Source organism: Carettochelys insculpta, chromosome 27, assembly GCF_033958435.1.
Source record: "Carettochelys insculpta isolate YL-2023 chromosome 27, ASM3395843v1, whole genome shotgun sequence".
Taxonomy (NCBI): Eukaryota; Metazoa; Chordata; order Testudines; family Carettochelyidae; genus Carettochelys; species Carettochelys insculpta.
The window spans coordinates 10,850,412-10,869,887 of NC_134163.1; the positions used below are offsets into that span (position 1 = coordinate 10,850,412).

Genomic DNA, 19,476 nt, shown 5'->3' on the forward strand with positions numbered 1-19,476 from the left:
CTGCTGCTGAAAGCAGAACTAATCCCAGGAAGGGTTAAAATCTGGCAGGGTTAAATCTGGATCTTGCCTGAAGTGCCAAGAAATCTTAAAGGACCAAGAATGCTCAGGATTTCAATTTGATATCTCACCCAAATGACAGCTGGGTGGAAAGTTTGTGTGAAAGGCAGAACCAAATTCATCTCCAAGAGAGCTGGGATCAGGTCTTGTGGAAAGGCAGACATGCAGTGGCTGGAGACTTACAGTAAGTAACCTAAGGAAAGCAAAGCAAGCTGTCCTGTAGCACCTTGAAGACTAACAACTTTATTTATTAGGTACTGAGCTTTCGTGGGTAAGACCCACTTCCTCAGATTAAGGAGTAGAACTGAGAAACCAGGGAAAGATAAATCAAGGTAGGGGAAGGGGAGAAGAAGAAGTGGGAGGAAAAGAAGAGGAAAAGAAAACGTGGAGGGGAAGGGGGAGTCACTTATCATCAAGGGGACCTCTGGGAAGAGTAAATTAACTGGGATGTCTGCCATTCCCGCGAATATCACAGGTGTGAAAATTGTCCTTGAAATGAGATCTTTGTTCAGTTCCAGCTTAAATGTATCAAACTGGTAAATGAATTTCAGCTCAGAAGTCGCCCTTTGTAATCTGGTGTTAAAATCTCTTTATAATAATACAGTTACCCTAAGGTCCATTAGAGTAGCTCACTTACAGATTTGTGTGTATTCAAATTTCTAACGTTTGACTTGTGTCCATTCAGCCTATGATGTTAGTCCAATGTACATGGCAGAGGGGCATTGCTGCCACATGTTGGCATATACCACCTTCGTGGAAGTGCAGGTGTATGAAGATACAGACTAGCACAGCTAGCCCCTGAGACTATCAGTCTAAGAAAGTGGGGGTCTGCCTACGAAAGCTCATGCCCTAAGAAATGTGATCGTCTCCAAGGTGTCGCAGGACTGCTTGTTATTTGCGAAGCTACAGGCTAACACGGCGCCCGCTCTGAGCACCCCCTCGCAAAGAGCTGTAAAAAACGCCACCGCCTTGCTGTCCCACAACTGTTTCTAACTGGCTACTGAATAGGTCCATGGCACCTCTTCCCAGGCCTGGATGGGAGCCGAGCTGTTCCGATCGCTCGTGGGCCCCATGCCGTGAACAGAGATTCTCCTCGGCCTCCAGGCCTGTGGTTTTCTGAGGGGTGAAAATGTGACTTGCTCCTGGTGGAGCTGTGAGGTTGTGTGTGGCTGCTGTGCACCAGCAGAGCAACAGCCAGGAAATTTTAGGGGGCCCTGAATGTTGCAGTGCTATGTGCCTCCCGTGAGTTTGGTAGAATTAATTAATTAGCTAATTGGCTAAATTCTGCTTGCTCTCTCTCTCTCTCTTACCATGGCATAAATCTGGAGTGACTACGCTTGCAGTTGCTCCAGAGTTTTATGAGTATGAGTGAGAGCAGATGTGGGTCCAGAAAGAGCACAACTGGGAGGCAGTGTGGCCTAGTGGTTATGGGGCTTCGCTTCCTGGCTCTGACATGCTGTGTCCCTGGCGTGAGGCTCTGACCTTTGTATCTCCTCCCACCCTTTGTCTTTTCTATTTAGATTGTAATCTCTTTGGGACCAGGGCTGTCTCTCTGGGTTTGTAAATCAGCCGGCACAATGGGACCTTGATCTTGGTTGGGGCCTCTAGACCTTACAGTAATGCAATTAATAACCATGCCTTGCTTTCTAGCTCCTTCAGGGCCATGCACTAATTTAAACTGAATTAAATTAACTCAGTATGAGCTGTGTTTGTACAGACAGTCTCTGGCCCCCCCTGTTTTAGAAGGGCAGCGCCTGGCACCTGTAGATGAGAAATTAAAACATTAAGAGACAGCCAGTGAAAAAACTTTCAATTTACCCACAAGCTGCCTCCCTGCCTGTCCTCCCTTAGCCCTTCTCCTCTCCCAACCTCCCTAATGTCGCCACCCTGAATGTTTATGGAGAGTTTATAAATACAGGAGCCCCCAAACTAATGGCATCTGCTGGGAAAATCAACCCAAGCACTGAGAGATGGTGGGAGGGGGCGTTCAGGCTGGCTCTGTGTTCCAGCTAAGGTGCAGGGCCTCCTCTGGCTGTGAAGCTGATGGGCCCAGGGGATCAGCCTGACTTCACAAGAACAAAGGGCAGCTTTAGGGGGCTTTATCTGCCAAGCTTGCCTCGCGGAGCTTTGGAAAACTTGTCTGGACTTAAAGCGATGCCTAGCCGGTTTGAAGGGGTAGACTCTTTAGTGGAGCAGTGTTGGCTGTTCTCTATGTCTGTGTGTCCGTGTACACTTACGGTTGTATAAAAGGGTGGGCACGTACACGTAGGTTTGTGTGTGTGTTCCTCAGTGTTTGCACACACACATTTGACTGTGAGGCTGGTTTATATATGTGTTTATTACAGGCCTGTTTGCCCGTTGCAGTAGGGGGAAGGGAGATTGCATGCATGCAAATACAAATTTGCCTGGATATTTGGGTATGCACACCCACGTATCTGCATGCAGGTGATTGCATGTGTGTAAACACATGCAGGTTTGTATGTGTGCGTGTCTGCATGCAGCAGGTTCCTTTGTGTATGTCATATCATTATCCATGGGCAGGTTTGACTGAATATATCTGCATATACAAATACACCATGTTCCACCTGTATGCTCATGACTTATAGCTGTTTCCTTATCTGCTTGGAGTGAAAACAGAATGGGTGATCTTGGGGACCAGGTTTCTGATTGGCAGCTGTCTCTGAAATGACAGCTCCCTGCATTCTACCTTAAACTTATTCCTGCAAATGCGGCTTTTTCCACCACTTTCAGCAGTACAGAGAAATGGAAAGACTCCAGAGATGTTCCTCCATGAAGTGAAGCTCAACACCAGGGCAAACTCCAGCACAGATGGGTGGATATTTTCCCCCTTCCTAGCCTTGGAATAAAGGCAGTACGTTGTCAGTCCGCTGTGCAGAATTGAAAAGTAAAATAATCACCCAGAAGCCTCATTATTGCTCTAGCGCAGGGAGTTCCTACAATCGCTGTTGGAGGTGATAGAAAGGTCATTGTGAGATCTGAAGCACAAGTGACTGCAAGCAAAGGGGAAAGAAGTATATTTGCTTAGATCATGTTTGTGATTTGTTGCTGGCCACACCTTTTTCAAGGTGAGGAGAAGGGGAGAGGGAAAAATAAAGGAGGTTTGGAATCCACCTCAAAACAAAATAAATGTCATGTAGCACTTGAAAGACTAACAAAATAATTTACGAGGTGATGAGCTTTTGTCGGGCAGACCCACTTCTTCAGGTCTGGAGACAGTGCTGTGTTGGGGCTGCCCCATGAAAGCTCATCACTGAATAAATTATTTTGTTAGTCTTTAAAGTGCTAAAGGACTGGGTTTTTTTTGTTTGTTTTTTGTTTTTTACGATACAGACTAAAGAGGTTACTGTGGCATCCACCTGATTTTGCTTAACAGGGTAACTACAACAACAGGGACCTTCTGTGGTCCCTGTCCCAGGTAAGCCTCACAGAACTTTTCCAGCCAGAAATGAATAAAACCTCATACCTGCTTCCACAAATCAGTTATCTTTATTTCCATTTCCTAAACGAGGAAACTGAAGCACAGACTGGTTAAGTGACCATCAGGGTTCACAGCAAATTGTTAGCAGAGTCAGGAAGAGAACGCAGAAGTCCTGACCAGTGTTCATCCATGGGCAGAATAAAATTTATGTGCACCAAGGCACTTGCACAGGTGCACCCCTGATAGAAATACACAGTGCAGACAGTGGGGGCTCTGCTAATCAGCTGGGCAGCAACTGAGTCTCTCCTGGGTGGGCGCCCAAGCACTCAAGTTTACAGCCAACACAGGTTCAGACTCTCAAGACGCCTGTTCATCCTTCCTGGTAAGGTTCGGGGGTGGCCATGTGGGACCAGTTAAAATAATTCTTGGGGTGAGTGGAACATGTCCTGCAGGAGGTGGGCGTTGCAGGGTGTCACTCTGATCGGATAAAATCTTCTTAGGGGTTTTCAGGGAAGGAGAGAAAGTCACTGCAAGGGGTTATGGTGGAATATGTCCCTTGCATGGGGAGGGACGAGTCCCCTCTCCCCACAAATACAAGGGTGAACTCCAAAGGCCATTTGATTTCCCCCTTCCCCCAAATGTATCGTGCCCACCCCCTTTTCCTGGCTTCATTCGGCCGGCCTGCCTGCCTGCAGCCATCCCGTGGCCCCCAAGAGCTTCTCTCTGTGTCTTGAAGGACAGTGCTGTGAAACAAGACTTCCAAGGCGGAATCGGATTGGCTTGAGGCTCATCAATATGCAGATTGATAGCGACGAGGTACTATCCCATTGGTGAAAAGCTAATAAAGATGCAGATTATCTTCGTGCGTCTCTTTCCCTATTGGCCGGAGCGTCACATTCGGAGCTGCCCTATTGGTTGGAGGCTACGGACTATACGAATCCATTGGTGGCAGGGTAATCAATACGCAGATTAGTCGCTTCTAGCCGCCTTCCCGTTGGCTGCCGCCTTATTAATATGCAGATCGCCGGTCTCCTCCGGCTGCTCCATTGGCGGTGAAGGAGGCGGCCGGAGCCTGCAGTCTCTCCCCGGTCGGCGGAGTGGGGAGGACGGGGCAGCTCTGCTCAGAGCTGGCGGCTCCCGGGCCGATGGCTGGATGGTTATGGGGCTAGGCAGCCTCCCCCCGGCGGCTGTACAGCGGCTCCGGGGGCCGCGGCGGCGGCCTCTGCTCAGCATGGTGCTGCTGGTGTGCGTGTGCCTGGCCCCGCCGCCCGCAGGTAGAGCCCCCGGGTTGGGGGGCGCTGGGCTGGGGGGCTGGACTTGGGATGCTGGGGGGCTGCTGAGCTGGCCGGGAGAGGGTCAGGGAAGAGGACTCGGGGGAGTCAGCTGCTGGGAGCGGCCGGAGCCAGGCCGGAGGGGGGCGTTAGACTGGGGCTGCCCAGGCAGGTGTCTCATTTTGGGGGGCTGCAGAGAGCCCCAGAGCACGTGCCTGGGCTGGGGGTGGGCGTGGGGGGAAGGGAGAGCCCAGAGCGCAAGCCCCGGAGGATGATGGCGGTCCCCAGTCGGGGGCGTTTTTTGGGGACCCGCTCGGGGAGCTGGGCTCCGTGGCGTGTGCCCCTCGGTGGTGGCATGGAAGGGGGGATCCCCAACGCACGAGCTATACTCGGGGGGAGTCAGGGAGGCTCCAGGGTGTGTCTGAATTGGGGACCCCTCTGCGGGGTGTGCTGAGAAGGGGCCGGGATGCCCCCCAGCGTGTGCGTGTTGTGGGGGCGGACGAGCCTTTTTCTGGGAGGTTTGTTTTTCTACCAGGAGCGAAAGTGCAGCTCCTGCCAAAGCAAACAAGGCGGCCGCCTGCAGCACAGAGGCGCCTTTCTGCTGCCAGCCAGGGACAGCGGCCCAACCAGGGCTGGGACAGCTCCCTCTCCATCCTCTGGGCTGGGGACCCCGTCCCTGCAGGCGCTGCGCAGCCCTGTCCTCTTCATTGCCTGCTTCTCCAGACCCCCAGGCACTAAGCAGTAAAACCTCCCTGGGGTCTTCTTGTCCAGATGGGGGGTAGGCAAATTCCCCAGCCCCACTGCTGGCCCCACAGACATGTGGGCCCTGCCATTCCTGTCAGGCAGCAGAATTATCCTGCTGCCACTGGGGATTTCTGCTTGTTAAGGATGAAATGCATCCCAGCAGGTAGAGGCACTCTTGTTCTCCTTGCATGTGTGCAAAGAATAATGATGCAGAAGTAGGGGTGGGGGCCAGGGCTGCAACGTAAGATGTAGTAACCTAGTGCCTCAAACGAAGCATTGAGGAGAAGAGTGGGTCGCAGCATCCCTCCGACACAATGACTTCTACTATCTCAGAACTTAATAATAGCAGAGGGGTCGCCGTGTTAGTCCAACAAAACAAAACATCTTGATCTGGAGAAGTGGGTCTGTCCCATGAAAGCTCATCACGGAGTGAATCATTTTGTTAGTCTTTAAAGTGCTACGTTTCTGCTGCTTTTTTTTTTTTTTTTTCAAATCTCAGAACTTGTAGTTTTAAGACTTAGACTATTTCCTCAGTCGCTGTAACTGTGAAAATCCCACGCAACTGACAGGCAGTTCCCGGCCATGTCTACGCTAGCAAGTTGTTTAGGAAAATCAGGCCCTTTTTCGTAAGAACCTTGTGGAGCGTCCACACAGAAAATGCGCTGTTTTGATCTGAAATTGAAAGAATGCCGCTGTTCTGCCGGAAGCCCTCTCCCACTCCCAGATCAGGGAAAGTGCCTCCTCTCGCAAGCTTCTTTCAAAAAAAAACATGCGTAGATGCTCTGTGGGCCCTTTTTTTTGAAAGACCAGTCCTCATGGTGCCAGATATTTTGACCCTTGGCTTGTTCGTTTGAAAGAGCCAGGGCTGTGTGGACGTGCTCTATCAAAAGAGAGGGTCACTCCTTCAATCCACTTTTCGGTATGTGGACGCACTCTTTCGGAAGAAGTTTTTTGGGAGGAAATCTTCCTGAGAACTTCTTTCGAAAGATCACTGTAGTGTAGACCTAGCCCCTCTCTTTAGTGTTTGTTTCTAATGCACAAGATGCTGAGAGGAGCTATTAAAAGAGAATTTATTTTGCAGGTGCAGAGGAGTCAAAGTATACACGAGGCACCCTTGGATGGGGGATGCTGTGAACGCCTGCCTTGCCCTTTAGAGCAGATTTCACATGCAGCTCAGAGCATTTAGGAAGGTGGATGATTAGCTTATTTTACAGATGGAGGCAAAGCTCAAAAATATCAGGTGGGCACTAGTTTGGGGGCGGTGGTTCTTGGGTGCTCAGCTGGTGACGCCCAGGGCCTGACTTCGTAGGTGCTGTTGTTGGGTTCGTTGGAAGTTATGGGTGCTCAGCATTTTGGAAAGGTAGGCTCTCACTGACATCCAAAACGATTTTGAAAACTTCAGCCTGAGTCGACTTTTCCCCAGGTCAGAGAAGACTGTGGAATTAGAACCCAGGTGGCTTAACTCGGATGCTCTGTTCACAGTTAATTATTGTTATTACCAAGATGTCTCGTTATAAAAAATAACTTTTCTTCTTTCTCCTGAGTTGGGAGTGTGAATTGTTTCATGCCTTAATGTAAAACCTGGCTAAATCTGCGACAGCCATACATTCACACATGGCTATGAAATGTTTTCAAGGTGGTGGATATTGCGTGTTAAGATCTGCACCTAATCTGCATAGATTTGCATTCTGGGTCTAAAATTCCTGCATTGCTGATATCTGCCTCCAGGAAGGATACTGGCTTCATTTAATAATTCACATGCTTTGTCCTTGAACATCTGACTGCTAGTTCAGGGTAGCAAACAATGTAGCATTGTGTCCATGTTGTGTAGGTGTACACACAAAGTGCAGTGATACTTCTGAAGAGACGCAGGAAAAATAGTGGACTTGCAGAGTGTTACACACTTGACACAATGTGTGTGCAGGGGGATATAAACTACACTTTCAAAGTTCTGTTCACTTGTGGCAAGGAATTTTATTTTGTATTGCTAGTAAATCAATTATTTTTTCTTCATAATGGCAAAAGCAGGCAGCTGATCTTGTCAATTGCAGCTGGTCAATTTGAGAGAGGGTTGTGCCAGATTTGTGTAACGTGCTTAGAGCAATTGCACTGTGCAGACAGATGCTGTCCTCCCTGTGTGGTTTGTGTTGTATCCGCAGCTGTTTTTCTACCAAAGCAACTCTGCCTCTTTATTTTCAGTCTGTTAAAATTCTTTAACCATGGTTGCTTTTTTGCTGTGTCCTGCCTAGGAGAGGGGGATTTATTTAATATAAATCCTGAGAAAAATGCTGGTAGCAAGACCGTTCACTTAACTCTTCACTTAGTTCTTGCCTGTCTCAGGAGTATTGTGATGTGGTTTGGAGATGGAGCGCTGCCTTAAGTGCACAGCCATACAAGCACGGATGGGTCACAAAAGCCAGCATATAGCGTCGGGGAAGCTGTCGTGAAGAGTTTGACCTCTGTGTTTTCTTTCTCGATGGCAGGGGTGAGCAGACTTGTTTGTTGGGCCTCACTTTTCATCCCAGCAATTAGCAGCCTCCCCTGCCCCCGACACCTGTTCAACTGTTGGTTATGCTTGTATGAAAAAAACCTTTTCGGCCTGTGTAAGAAAATAAGTGTAGAATGCAAAACCTTTATTGATCGGTGTAGCAGTGTGAATACACAGGCATACAAACAGGAACAGATTTCAACATTTGTAATGAGATGGATGAGCCTGAGACCCAGCAGCTGGTCATGCTGCACTCCACTTACGAAATTTCGTGTTCTGCCCCGCCCTGCTTTGCACTTCCTTTATATATAGGACTTCTCTTGTGTGGGAAGGGGGAAAGATCCTTCTTTATGCCCCTAGTATTCAGGGCAGAGCCTAGCGCTCTAGTTGCTCATTAGTAGGCAGCTCATTGTCATCCACGAATACCTCGCTGTTGATCAGAGTGACTCTTTCTCCTTGCAGTGCGTTGCCAGCCATGCCAAATCCAGCGCTGCAATGCCGATTACGTGGCTGCCACATCTCCTAACCCTGCCTTGCTGGAGGAGACGCCGCTGGACGTGGATTATTGCATTGCCTTGCGGGCGTACTCGGTGTGCACGAGAAAGACCGCCAAGTCCTGCCGAGGGGACTTGGTGTATCATTCGGCCGTCTTCAGGATCAAGGAACTCTTTACGCAGTACAACTGCTCCAGTGATGGGCCGACGTCCTCGGCAAAAGCCCCCGGCACGCCGGACCCTCTGGTTTCGGAGTTGTGTAACTACGAGAGCCGAGCTGGCTTTCAGAAGAAATTTGCCCATTGTGGATTATTTGGGGACCCTCATTTAAGGACCTTTAAGGATGAGTTCCAGACATGTAAAGTCGAGGGAGCATGGCCACTAATAGACAATCAGTACCTGTCGGTCCAGGTCACCAACGTCCCGGTTGTTCTGGGATCCAGCGCCACTGCCACCAGCAAGGTAACGAGCGCTCTTTAATGGGGCATGGGGTGGGGGGGGGAACCCGACCACCACCAGCCTCAGCTCCCCAGCCTTCCACTAACTTCTCTCCTCTGCTGCTCTCTTGTGGTCATCAGCGGAAGTGAATTTCAGAGGGTGCATTTAGGAAACAAAACAAAAAAGCAGTCCTGGAGCACTTTTAAGACTAACAAAATAATTTTATTTTATTTAAATTATTTTGTTGTTTTTTTACAGTGCTACAGGACTGCTTTTTTGTTCTGTTAGGATACAGACTAACACGGCCACCTCTCTGTTATTTCAGAAACACCCTCTCCAAGGGCTTGTCTACACTGTTTTTTTTTTAATCCCCTTTTTTATGGAAAACAAACAAAAAAACCAAATCATTTTTCTCCTGGGAGGAACCCTCTTGCATCCACACTGCAAAGCTTGTTATTCTGGAATAAGAGGGCATTTAACTCGAAATAGTAACTCCACCAAAATGAATGACTTTCACTGACTCCCTCTCCTCTTTCCATTTCGAAATTGACTTGGCGTGGACTAAGCAGAGGTCATTACGACTTACTTGGCCTCCAGGGAGGCATCCCATCATTGCTCTTGTTTCAAAATTGGGCTCTCTTGTGTGAATGCTCCTTTCCGAAAGGCTCTTGCAGCGAGAACGCTTGGTTCAGAAAAAACTTACTTCTTTCTTAGGATGCCAAAATAAGGTATTTCCGAGAAACCCTGCAGTGTAAACATAGTCCTAGGTGAGCACTGCAGATTGCACGTTTGTTTTATAACTTGCCCTTGGGGAGCTCTATCCTGTTACCGTGGTCTTCCTTAACTACAGGACTGCATTAGGGTTTTGCATGGCATTCTCAGACCCCATGGGATGTTGAGGGCCTGCCAGAGTAGGGCTGTGTAAATCCTACTGTCACTAACCTGAGCCCTTGGATAGCCACTCAGGAACGATTCAAGTGCTGGCCTGCTGATTAGCAGAACGCCCACAGCCAGCAGTATGTGTTGCTATGGGTGGTGTTCATCTGCACATGCCTTGGTGCACATAACAAAATTTATTCTGCCCATGGATAGAAAAGATTAGAGGGAATGTTGGCTACTCAACATACTGACTCCAAATCTGCTGAGTTTTGTGATACGCTCAGGACTGGTTCCCATGCCTTCACGCAAGCCCGGCTTCGCTTCAGAGTTTTAAGTGATGGACGGGGACAGCAAATCTGTGCCCAGCTGGATTTTGTTTTGTGATCTCCGGGGTTGAATGAAGTTTTGGGGTGGAGAGGCGGTAAATCTCTGAGCTCCTGCAAACTGGAACTAAGGGTATGGGGGGCTCTCTGGAGCCCCAAACCCTCTGTAAAGTTTGGGTCTTGTGGGTGAATAGCTTTTCTTCCAGCTGTGCTAGCCAGGCAGGGGGCTTTGGCATTACTCCAGGTGGAAGATTAAAAATCTGTGTTTAAAAGCCTCTTGTCATACACTCTTCTCCGCCCGTCATATGAGCAGGTAGTCAGGGACAGTTTGTTGCCCAGCTTAGGTTGCATAGGTTTCTGACAATAGACTGAGGTCTGTGCCTCAGTTTCCCTAGGCACTGCATCAGTGGGAGTGTTAGTGTGATGAATTCTTACACAAAGGCCAGGCTTTCTCTACTCTTTGTTTGATGAGCTGAGAATCAAACTCAGGCCTCCCACGTGGCAGCCAAGAATTCTACCATCAAAGCCCAAGATGCTACCCAGGAACACCCTGCCGAAGACCATCCCCAGTGGTGAGCAGGAAGCTGTGAGGGAGTGGCTCAGTTTGAGAGATCCTGATGCAGTGCAGATGAGGAGAGGCGGAGAAGAAAAAATAGTGGCAAAAACTGCCCCACACCCCTCCAACAGCTGCCAGCGCCTGCCCCTTCTGTGATAAGACCCAAGGCTCCAGCATCGGACTGGTCAGCCATCAATGGACTCACAAATAGGAGGGTGATGTGAAGATGTCATACTCATTATCAAGTGACTGCCAAGAGGGATGTTCTTTGTAACCTAGGCAACCAGGTGATACCTTTCTCCCCCCTTCCGCCCAAAAACAGGGCAAAGGAAAGGTCTGGCTGGTTTGAATTAGAACAGGGCAGTCTTATCTGGCAGGAGAGGGAGGGCCAGGGTCCCCTCTCCCCAGGATGCATTATATTGCTCGCTTCTGGTTGCTGTGCTGACAAGTGTAGAACAGAATCCAAAGGGACCTCAAGAAGTCATCAAGCCCAGCTCCCTGCACGACCCAATACTGTCTTGATCATCCCTGAGCACTGTTTATCTAGCCTGCCCCTGGGTACTTGGAAGCTGTTATGAAATACATGTAAGGCCCCAACAGGGATTAAACTCACAACGCCCACTTTACAGGCGAGTGCTGTAACCGCAGAGCCAAGTTTGGTCTATGTGGCATCCCTATCGACTAACAAAATCTCCTGTTCTCCCTGCTGAATGAAAGTCAAATCTGGCTGTGGATGGGGAGCAGGGCCGGGTGACCCTGCTCCCCAGCAGTAGCAGAATGGGACAAGGCTAGAGCTCTCTGCATATAAACCCCAGAAGGGCCTTCTTGCAGGGCTTGCTGTAGGGCAGTGCTCCATTCTCCACGCCGGCCTTGACGTGGTGCGTGCATGAGGGGCAGTTAATCTGAGACAATGCTTCGGTGAAGCTCTTGGCAACCCAAAGCCGAGTGGGATTATTCCTCCGTGGGTGACCACTGAGATGGTCTGGCTACTGCAGTGGGATTTGCTCGTTGCTCTGGGGTAAGGCAGCTTCCGTACACAAAGCCCAGCCGCCACATTTCCCTGCCTTGCTTCTACCCGCGTTGAGTCGCGCAGGTGGGTAGCGCTGGTCGGACAACGTGGCACACGGAAGGGTCCCGCTTTGATCTGATGGTGACAACATAAACTCTGCTTCCCAGTTGCCTAGAGGCAAGAGGCCTTGTACAATCTTGCAACGGCCCGGTGCCGTTCTCCTCCATCTAGCATTAGCATGGCAGGAGGACGGGGCTTTCTGCAGGAAGGGTCACCTGTTCCACACACTGGACCTTTCCAAGCCGGAGTGCCCAAAATTTGAGCTTCTGACCTTTCGGGACTGTCCCAGTGCCGGTGATGCTCATTAAAGTCACTAATAGTCCTACTTACAACTGCACCATTAATAAGTGAACGAAGCTGCAGCACTTGCCTGTTTGGGTGGTGATTGGCAGCATCAGCAGATGTTCTGTTAATCCACAGGCAGCCTGGCTCAGGCGGACACGAAGGTGAGACCTCTGGAGCTCAGTGCAGGAGCCTCTCCAGTGTGAGCTAAAAGCTAAGGCTGTAGAGGAGACTTGTTCTTTCTCTGGGTCACTGAACTAGGTGCCACTGCATGGCACAGTGACCCACCCCCACTAGGGGTGTGGGTTGCTAAGTTCCCAGCTGCATGGGGGAGGAGGGACGGGGCTGAGCGCCTGCCTCGCGCCCTGATGAAAATGGGCTCATGTGCCCACTCTTGGCTCTGGTGCTGTGGGTTGCTGCCCCGGAACTAGGCCAGCAGTTGTGACTCTGAATTGTGCTGTTCTGCCTATGAGGGGTTCTCTGGTTTTCGGGCCCTCCAGCTACCCCTGCCGTGCTCTTGCCGTTTACCTGGTGGCCGTTCTCCGGCCCCTCTGGGGTTCCCTGTTTGTTCAGGGACCCAGCTGTTTTCGGTAGCACTAGCCAGGGTAAGCTGGGTGGTGCCTTGGTACGTGCACTTGCGTCCTGTGCGTTGGTTGTCCCCCTAGCCAGACCGGGGAAAGAGACAGGTGAAATTCTGTGTCCAAGGGCAGAGCTAGAGACAGGCGTGCGGAGCCCCTGGCTCCCAGCCCTGTGATCACTCCTCCAGGCCGTGTTATCACTCGGCGTCTCTCGACAGGAAAACAAGCCATTTGATCTTTCCTGACCACTGATTCTGACCATGCAGAGAGCAAACCAATAGCCCCTCCTGCCTGGTCACAGACCATTGATCTAGCCATGGAACTCCTGGGCTCCTGGAAACAGAGCCAGATAGAGGTTATCACCTCCTTTGTCCACCCAGCTGTTCAGGTGTTTTGCCTCAGCCACCTCCCTCGTTTTCCTTCCCTCCTTTCTGGGCACTGCTGCTTTCCTTCTCCCAAGCTCTGTGCCTCCCCCTAGTAGGTCTTCCACTGCTGGGGCCCCTTCCAGCCCCACGCTGCTTTCGTATGGCTGCTGCGGCTCCCAGGTGCTGCTGCTACTTTAGGGCTACCTCTTCAGAAGCTTCAGTCTTTGGTCTGCTCTGCCCTGCCCACCCTTTGGGTCTCTTGCTGCTGGAGTCAGGCATATGCTGGTCCCAGGAGGGGACTCCCGCCTGCATCCTGGGTCCAACTTTAACAGGCAGAACACCCTCCTAGGTCCCCTGGATGCTGGTGGCTCTGCTTGTTCTTCTGTCCCTTGTGAGGTCAAGTTTGGTCCCATTGGGCTCTGTAGTCACTAGAATCATAGAACTGGAAGGGGCCTCAAGAGGTCATCAAACCCAGTCCCCTGCCATCACAGCAATGCCAAGCACCATCTGCATCATCCCAGTCCTTCGGTACTTAACGCTGTTGTGAAATATATTTGAGGCCCCAACAAGGGTCCAACTCACAGCCCTTGGTTTACAAGGCCAGTGCTCTAACCACTAAACTATTCTACCTTCCAAAACACTTCTTAATACTCTGTCAGCTCTTTTGATGGCTGCTGTACACTGAATGGCTGTTTTCAGAGCAGATGAAGGAAGGGTACTCACACACTCCACTTGCTAGCTTGGGACAAGCAGCAATGGGCTTAAACTGCAGCAAGGGAAGTTTAGATTGGACATTAAAAACTTCCTAACTGGTAGGGAGGTTGAACACAGGAATAAATTGCCTAGGGAGGTTGTGGAAGCTCCATCACTGGAGATGTTTAAGAGCAGGTTGGAGGGACACCTCTGAGGGATGCTCTAGACGGTACTCGGTCCTGCTGGACCCGCTCCAATGCATCCACATCCTTTCCATACGGGGGGGGCCCAGAACTGGACACCATACTCCAGATGAGGCCTCACCAGTGCCGAGCAGAGGGGAATAATAACTTCTCTAGATCTGCTGGAAATGCTTTACCTGATGCACCCCAATGTCTAGACGGTACTTGGACCTGCCATGAGGGCAGAGGACTGACTGGACTCAATGACCTCTCGAGGTCCTTTCCAGTTCTAGTTTTCTATGATTTGAAGATCTTAATCCCCTGTTGGTCACAGCTTGTCAGGAGGGCCTTGTGTTAGAGGCTCAGGGTTATCAGAGGAAGTTGCTAAACCTAAAAGAGGCACAGCAGAGTTTGAGAGGCTTCCCTCTCTGTTGGCTTGGATATCGCAGCTGAGGTCAGCCCCCACCAGCATTTAACCCGACGTGACTACTCTTGAAGCCATATGGATCTCTACCCACCTGGTACTGAAATGAGCCTGCTCTGTCTGACTTCCCAAAGTGAGGGCGGCTCTGCCGGCAGACGAGGTCAGCGTTGGAAGTGGCGGTGAACTTTGTGATTTACTCCTTTGTGCCTGCGGAGGCCTGGGGCGCCCCGAGGAGGGTTGGCGCCAGGAGAGGACCTTTAGGGTTGTGTGCGGGAATAAGTCATTCTGGGCCCAGTGGCCTCTGTGCCCCAGGGACCAGGGTTGAAACAACTTGAGGCAAGGGGCCCCTAGATGACCTGGGGTGGGCTGCTCGGGGTCTGCCCTGGGGGTTTCAAATCACAGTTGGGTAGGTAGCTGCAGCTGTTGTGGATGGTCTCCCTGGGACGGAGAGTCCAGGAAGAGGTCCCTGGAGTGGAGGAATGTTGTGGGGAGGTCTTGGGGTCTGGCCTGGGCCACAGCCATGCAGGACTGGGCAGGGAGCCCCCCCACATATTGGCTGCTGGCCCCACACCTCACGGCCCCCTAGTTAGCTGTGTGGCCCCCAGCTGCCAGTCCTGTGCCTGGCATCCTCCCATAGCTCTGCACCCGGGGCCCCTGTAGTCCTGTCTGCTTCCCCCTCCTGGAGCCATGACCCCGCTCCTGCTCTCAGCGGGAGGGGCTCAGACAAGTGTAAGAGCAAGTGTGAGATAAAGAGGTTGTAGACCACTGACTTGGGGTGGGCACTTGGGCTTAGCAGGCATCAGACCGAAGCAACGAACCACTGACGTTCTGGGCAAGTGGTGTCGTAGTTCCAGGCTGCTCTGTCGCCACTCGTCCCTGTGTCACAGGCTCCCTGGCTGGGACAGGAATTACCCTGTTCCTGCTGTGGACTGAGCCTGTGGCTCGAACGGGGACTGGGGAGCCTGTCGCTAGTCGTTGCAGAGGTGGTGCCACGGCCCTGCCCGTTCTGTGGTAGGCTCCCCCGGGCCAGCGTGTCTCCTGTTCGGACATTATCTAACCCGGGCATGTGGCGGGGGTGGGGAGTGACCGCGCTCCCAGCAAGGCTAGGGCAGCACAGCCAATCACTGGGCTGCAACCCAGGAATCCTGGCTGGCCACCCTCTGCTCTGACCACTAGACTGTGCTGTTAAGCAGGGCTCTGATGTGAACATCAGCGCACGGGGCTGCCTGCTCCTTGCACAGGGGTCGACAGGTGTTCCTGCTGGCCAGACTCGAGTGGTCCTTTGTGAATTAAATGCTCCTGTTCAAATCCAAAGCCATCTCCGTCCCTAACCACTGCCCGCTTCTCAGGGAGACCCTGGAATGCAAAGGGAGACGGGAAACCTCTTGGCGGGTGTGATCTGCGCACTGCGTCCCTCGATTCGTGTCTTGGAGCTCATCGGCAGTGCAGCCTGCAGAGCCAGACTCACTCCCGGCGCAGAGCGCTAAGGCTACGTCTACACAGCGGCCCTATTCCGAAGTAACTCTTCCAAAATAGGGCTGCGGCGCACACAACAATGTCTTTCGAAATAGGCCCGATCCCTCCTGCGGTGAGATTTACCGATTTCGAAATAGTGCACCCGCTCTTTTCAATTTATTTCGGAATAGTGGTTACATAGTGCAGCCGCCAGCAATGTTAGCTCTTGGGATGAAAGAATCCCAAGCACTGTTACAGGATAGGGACCGACTGGCAAAGGAGCAGTGGGGCAGAAAAGGACCTGGGGCTTACAGTGGGTGAGAGGCTGGGTATCAGTCAGCAGGGTGCCCTTGTAGCCAAGAAGGCTAGCGGCATATTGGGGTGCATTAGGAGGAGCATTTCCAGCACATCTAGAGAAGTTATTATTCCCCTCTACTCGGCTCTGGTGAGGCCCCATCTGGAGGATTGTGTCCAGTTCTGGGCCCCCAGTATAGAAAGGATGTGGATGCATTGGAGAAGCCGTTCAGCGGAAAGCAATGAAAATGATTAGGGGGCTGGAGCACGTGACCTATGAGGAGAGGCTGAGAGATCTGGTCTTACTTAATTTTCAGACGAGTGAGGGCCAATTTGGTAGCAGACTTCAACTTCCTGAAAGGGGGCTCTGAAGAGGATGGAGCGAGGCTGTTCACAGTGGTGACGGACGGCAGAACAAGGAGCAATGGTCTGAAGTTATAGTGGGGGAGGTGTAGGTTGGAGATTAGGAAAAACTCTTTCCCCAGGAGGGTGGTGAAGCACTGGAATGCGTCATCTAGAGAGGTGGTGGATTCTCCATCCCTAGATGTTTTGAAGTCCTGGTTTGACAAAGCCTTGGCTGGGATGATTTAGTTGGGGCTGCTCCTGCTTTGGGCAGGGGGCTGGACTTGATGGCCTCCTGAGGTCCCTTCCCACCCTGGGATTCTGTGATTCTATGAAATGAAGGTTGTTACCTCGAAATAACTCGGCTGCGTGGCCGTAGCTAAGGGCACATCTGCACTTGGGAGTGAGGTCGAATTTGTGAAAGTCGTCTTTGTGACAGTAGCTTTATAACATTGAAGCTTCTCAGTCCCTTGTATTAGGGCGTCTGTGCTCCAGCTCTGCTTTCCTGCCCTTCCTCGGCTCTCTCCAGGTGCTGGGCTAAACATGAGCCCTCCCTGGAAGTGGGTCTGGGGGACTTGGAGAAGCCGAGGGTGGCAGGATTCCTGCCTTTTTTGCGGTCTGGAGAAGATGGCGGTGGGGTTGAGATCCTGTGTGACTGGGGGTGTGTGGCAGGGGAGGCCCCTAGGACAGACCAAGTTCTCACCGCCTGCTGAGGGGACGTACGGCAGCTTTGGCTAAATTCTAGTGGCCCAGGAAGAGGGACTTGAGCTGGCAGTGGAGGGCTACACCTGCAGGCCGCTTCCCCCTTTGTCATCACTTTGTGCTTCCCCTAGTCGCCTGGGGATGCCTGACGTAGACAGCCCTTAAGCTGCATTTTCTCAGGCGGAGTTGGGCCGGGGAAGAGAGATGCTGAGGTCTTGTGAGCCACCCCATCTCCTGGGCCTTGTCCGAGGGGCCACAGCAGCAGTGTGGGATGGGGAGTGGGCTGCATTTTCCACCAAGCCCCCAGCCCTGCTCCTTCCACCTGAGGCCACACCCTGGCTGCCCAGGGCCCCCTGGGGGAGCCAAAGCCAGCCCCCCACCGTAGGGTCAGCCCTCCCCCCAGCTAGGAGGTGTGCAGTCCCGGCCTCCCCACCAGCATGGGGTGGATGAGTGGGTGATACCCAGTGCACAGGGAGAGTGGGCAGTGCTCCAAGTCCCAGAGGCCCCTCTGGTCCTACAGCATGAGCAGCAGCCAGCCCCAGTCTCCCCGGCTCTGGAAGGGCTGGCAGCATGGCCCCAGCCTCAGCAGGGCTGAAGCCCAGGCAGGTCCAGGAGCCTGCGGGAGCCATACCGAATGGAGGGCTGGGGCCGGGGCCGGGGCCGGCGCCAGCCAGGCAGTGTGGACAGGCATTGCATCTTATCCCCGCCACCCGTGGGCTGACGTTGTCGTCTTCCGTCTCCTCTGCAGATCACGCTGATCTTCAAGAGCTACCAGGACTGCACGGAGCAGAAGGTTTACCAGGCCAGCACTGAGGACCTGCCGCTGGCGTTCAGCGATGGCACGCGAACCGGCGGCCGGCCAGCGGGAGCCAGCAGCCTGCGCATCCTGGAGAAGCCCGACGCCGGCCAGGTGGAGATCCAGGCCAGCTACATCGGCAGCACCGTCATCATCCGCCAGGTGGGCCGCTACCTCACCTTCGCCATCCGCGTGCCGGAGGAGACCCTGCGCCTCTCGGAGGAGAGCGCCGGCCTCCAGCTCTGTCTGCACGGCTGCCCCAAGAACGAGCTGATCCAGGAGCACAGGCTGAGCCTGCAGAACTCCGGCCCGCTCCGGCCCAGCTCCCGCCGGGCCTACACGGTGGAGACGGCCACCGAGCAGTGCCGCCACATCCTGCAGGTGGAGGACGTGTATTTCCAGTCCTGCGTCTTCGACCTGCTCACCACGGGGGATCCTGAGTTCTCCCTGGCAGCTCACGGGGCCTTGGAGGACTTGAAGGCCTTGTACCCCAGCAAACTCAAGTTGCACCCCCTCTCCAAGGCTATTCACGTGGCTGGCAGTGCACCTGGGCCGCCTGCTGCCTCATTAGTCTGGTGCGGTTTGGCCGTCCTAAGGTTGCTGTGGTGCTGCTGATGGGTGTGGGTCCCTTGCCGGTGTCAGGCCCCGTAGAGTAAGAGAGAAGCCCTTCTGGACCAGACTGGCAGGTCCACCTTCTCCTGGCAAACCGGTCTGCTTGGTCCAGCTGGCTCCCCATCTCCACTGCAAAGTGCAGCTTGCTCCGAAGTTCCAGTCGCCAGCCCCGGTGGCCTGACCTGCAGAAACCACCGTTGCCTTGGGAGAGAGAGTTGGGGTCAGCATGGAGCAGGGTGGCCAGACTCTCCATAAGCCATTTCCCTGGGGTAAAACTGGCTGTTCTCTGGCACTGAGGTGCTAACCGCAGGGCCCTTGATCCTTCCCCACCCTCTCCTTCAGGTCGACTCTCCTCCAGCGGTCCCCATTGGTGGCCCTTTGAGAGTTTCCAAGGCCATCTCGGCTGCTGGGCTCAGCCACACATACCAGGGCTACGCTGATCCTTTGCTGCATTGATGTTACCCAGCCGTCTGCTTCCCTGTGCTGGAGTGACCAGACTGGGCCGGGGACACTCACTGACTGAGGAAGTGGCCCCCTTGTTCCCACAGCGGTGGCTGTTGAAGCAAAACAAACCAAGACGCCCTGTTGGCAACTAGCGACTTGCCTTGGGGTGAGGGCCAGAAGGAAACTGGGACTTGTGTGACCTGGCTCCTCTTCACGCCCCTGAGAAAAGCTGCTGGTTGGAGCAGGACTCAGCGTCAAGGCAGAGCAGGTGCTGCCTTGCTCATCCTTCCACAGAGCTGGCTAATGTGGGAAATGACCACAAATGCTTATCCCCGTCCAGCCCAGACATGCACAAGCCCACATCCAGACACGGCCCTTGGTGGCTTTGGCAGCTGCCAAGTCCAAAGATGCAACGTCTCTTCTCTCATGGCTCAGCTCTGTGTTCTCCGGCTGGGGAAAGGAGCTGTACGTGCCGGGTTCCTCCATGCCATGCTCGGTGTGGGCCACCAGCTGCTAAGAGCGTTCTAATCTCTGGTCTAATTAAAGCGG

The 19,476-nt window shown here is 52.8% G+C and overlaps 1 protein-coding gene across 1 annotated transcript; it reads left to right on the forward strand.

Annotated features, from left to right (window-relative positions):
• The first annotated feature begins 4,549 nt into the window (after positions 1-4,549).
• Positions 4,550-19,472, forward strand: LOC142002310 (repulsive guidance molecule A-like). Its single transcript, XM_074978314.1, has 3 exons — positions 4,550-4,770; positions 8,462-8,955; positions 17,824-19,472. Exons 1-3 carry the CDS (start codon positions 4,650-4,652, stop codon positions 18,484-18,486), a joined length of 1,278 nt encoding a protein of 425 aa, XP_074834415.1. The 5' UTR covers positions 4,550-4,649; the 3' UTR covers positions 18,487-19,472.
• Positions 19,473-19,476: the final 4 nt, after the last annotated feature.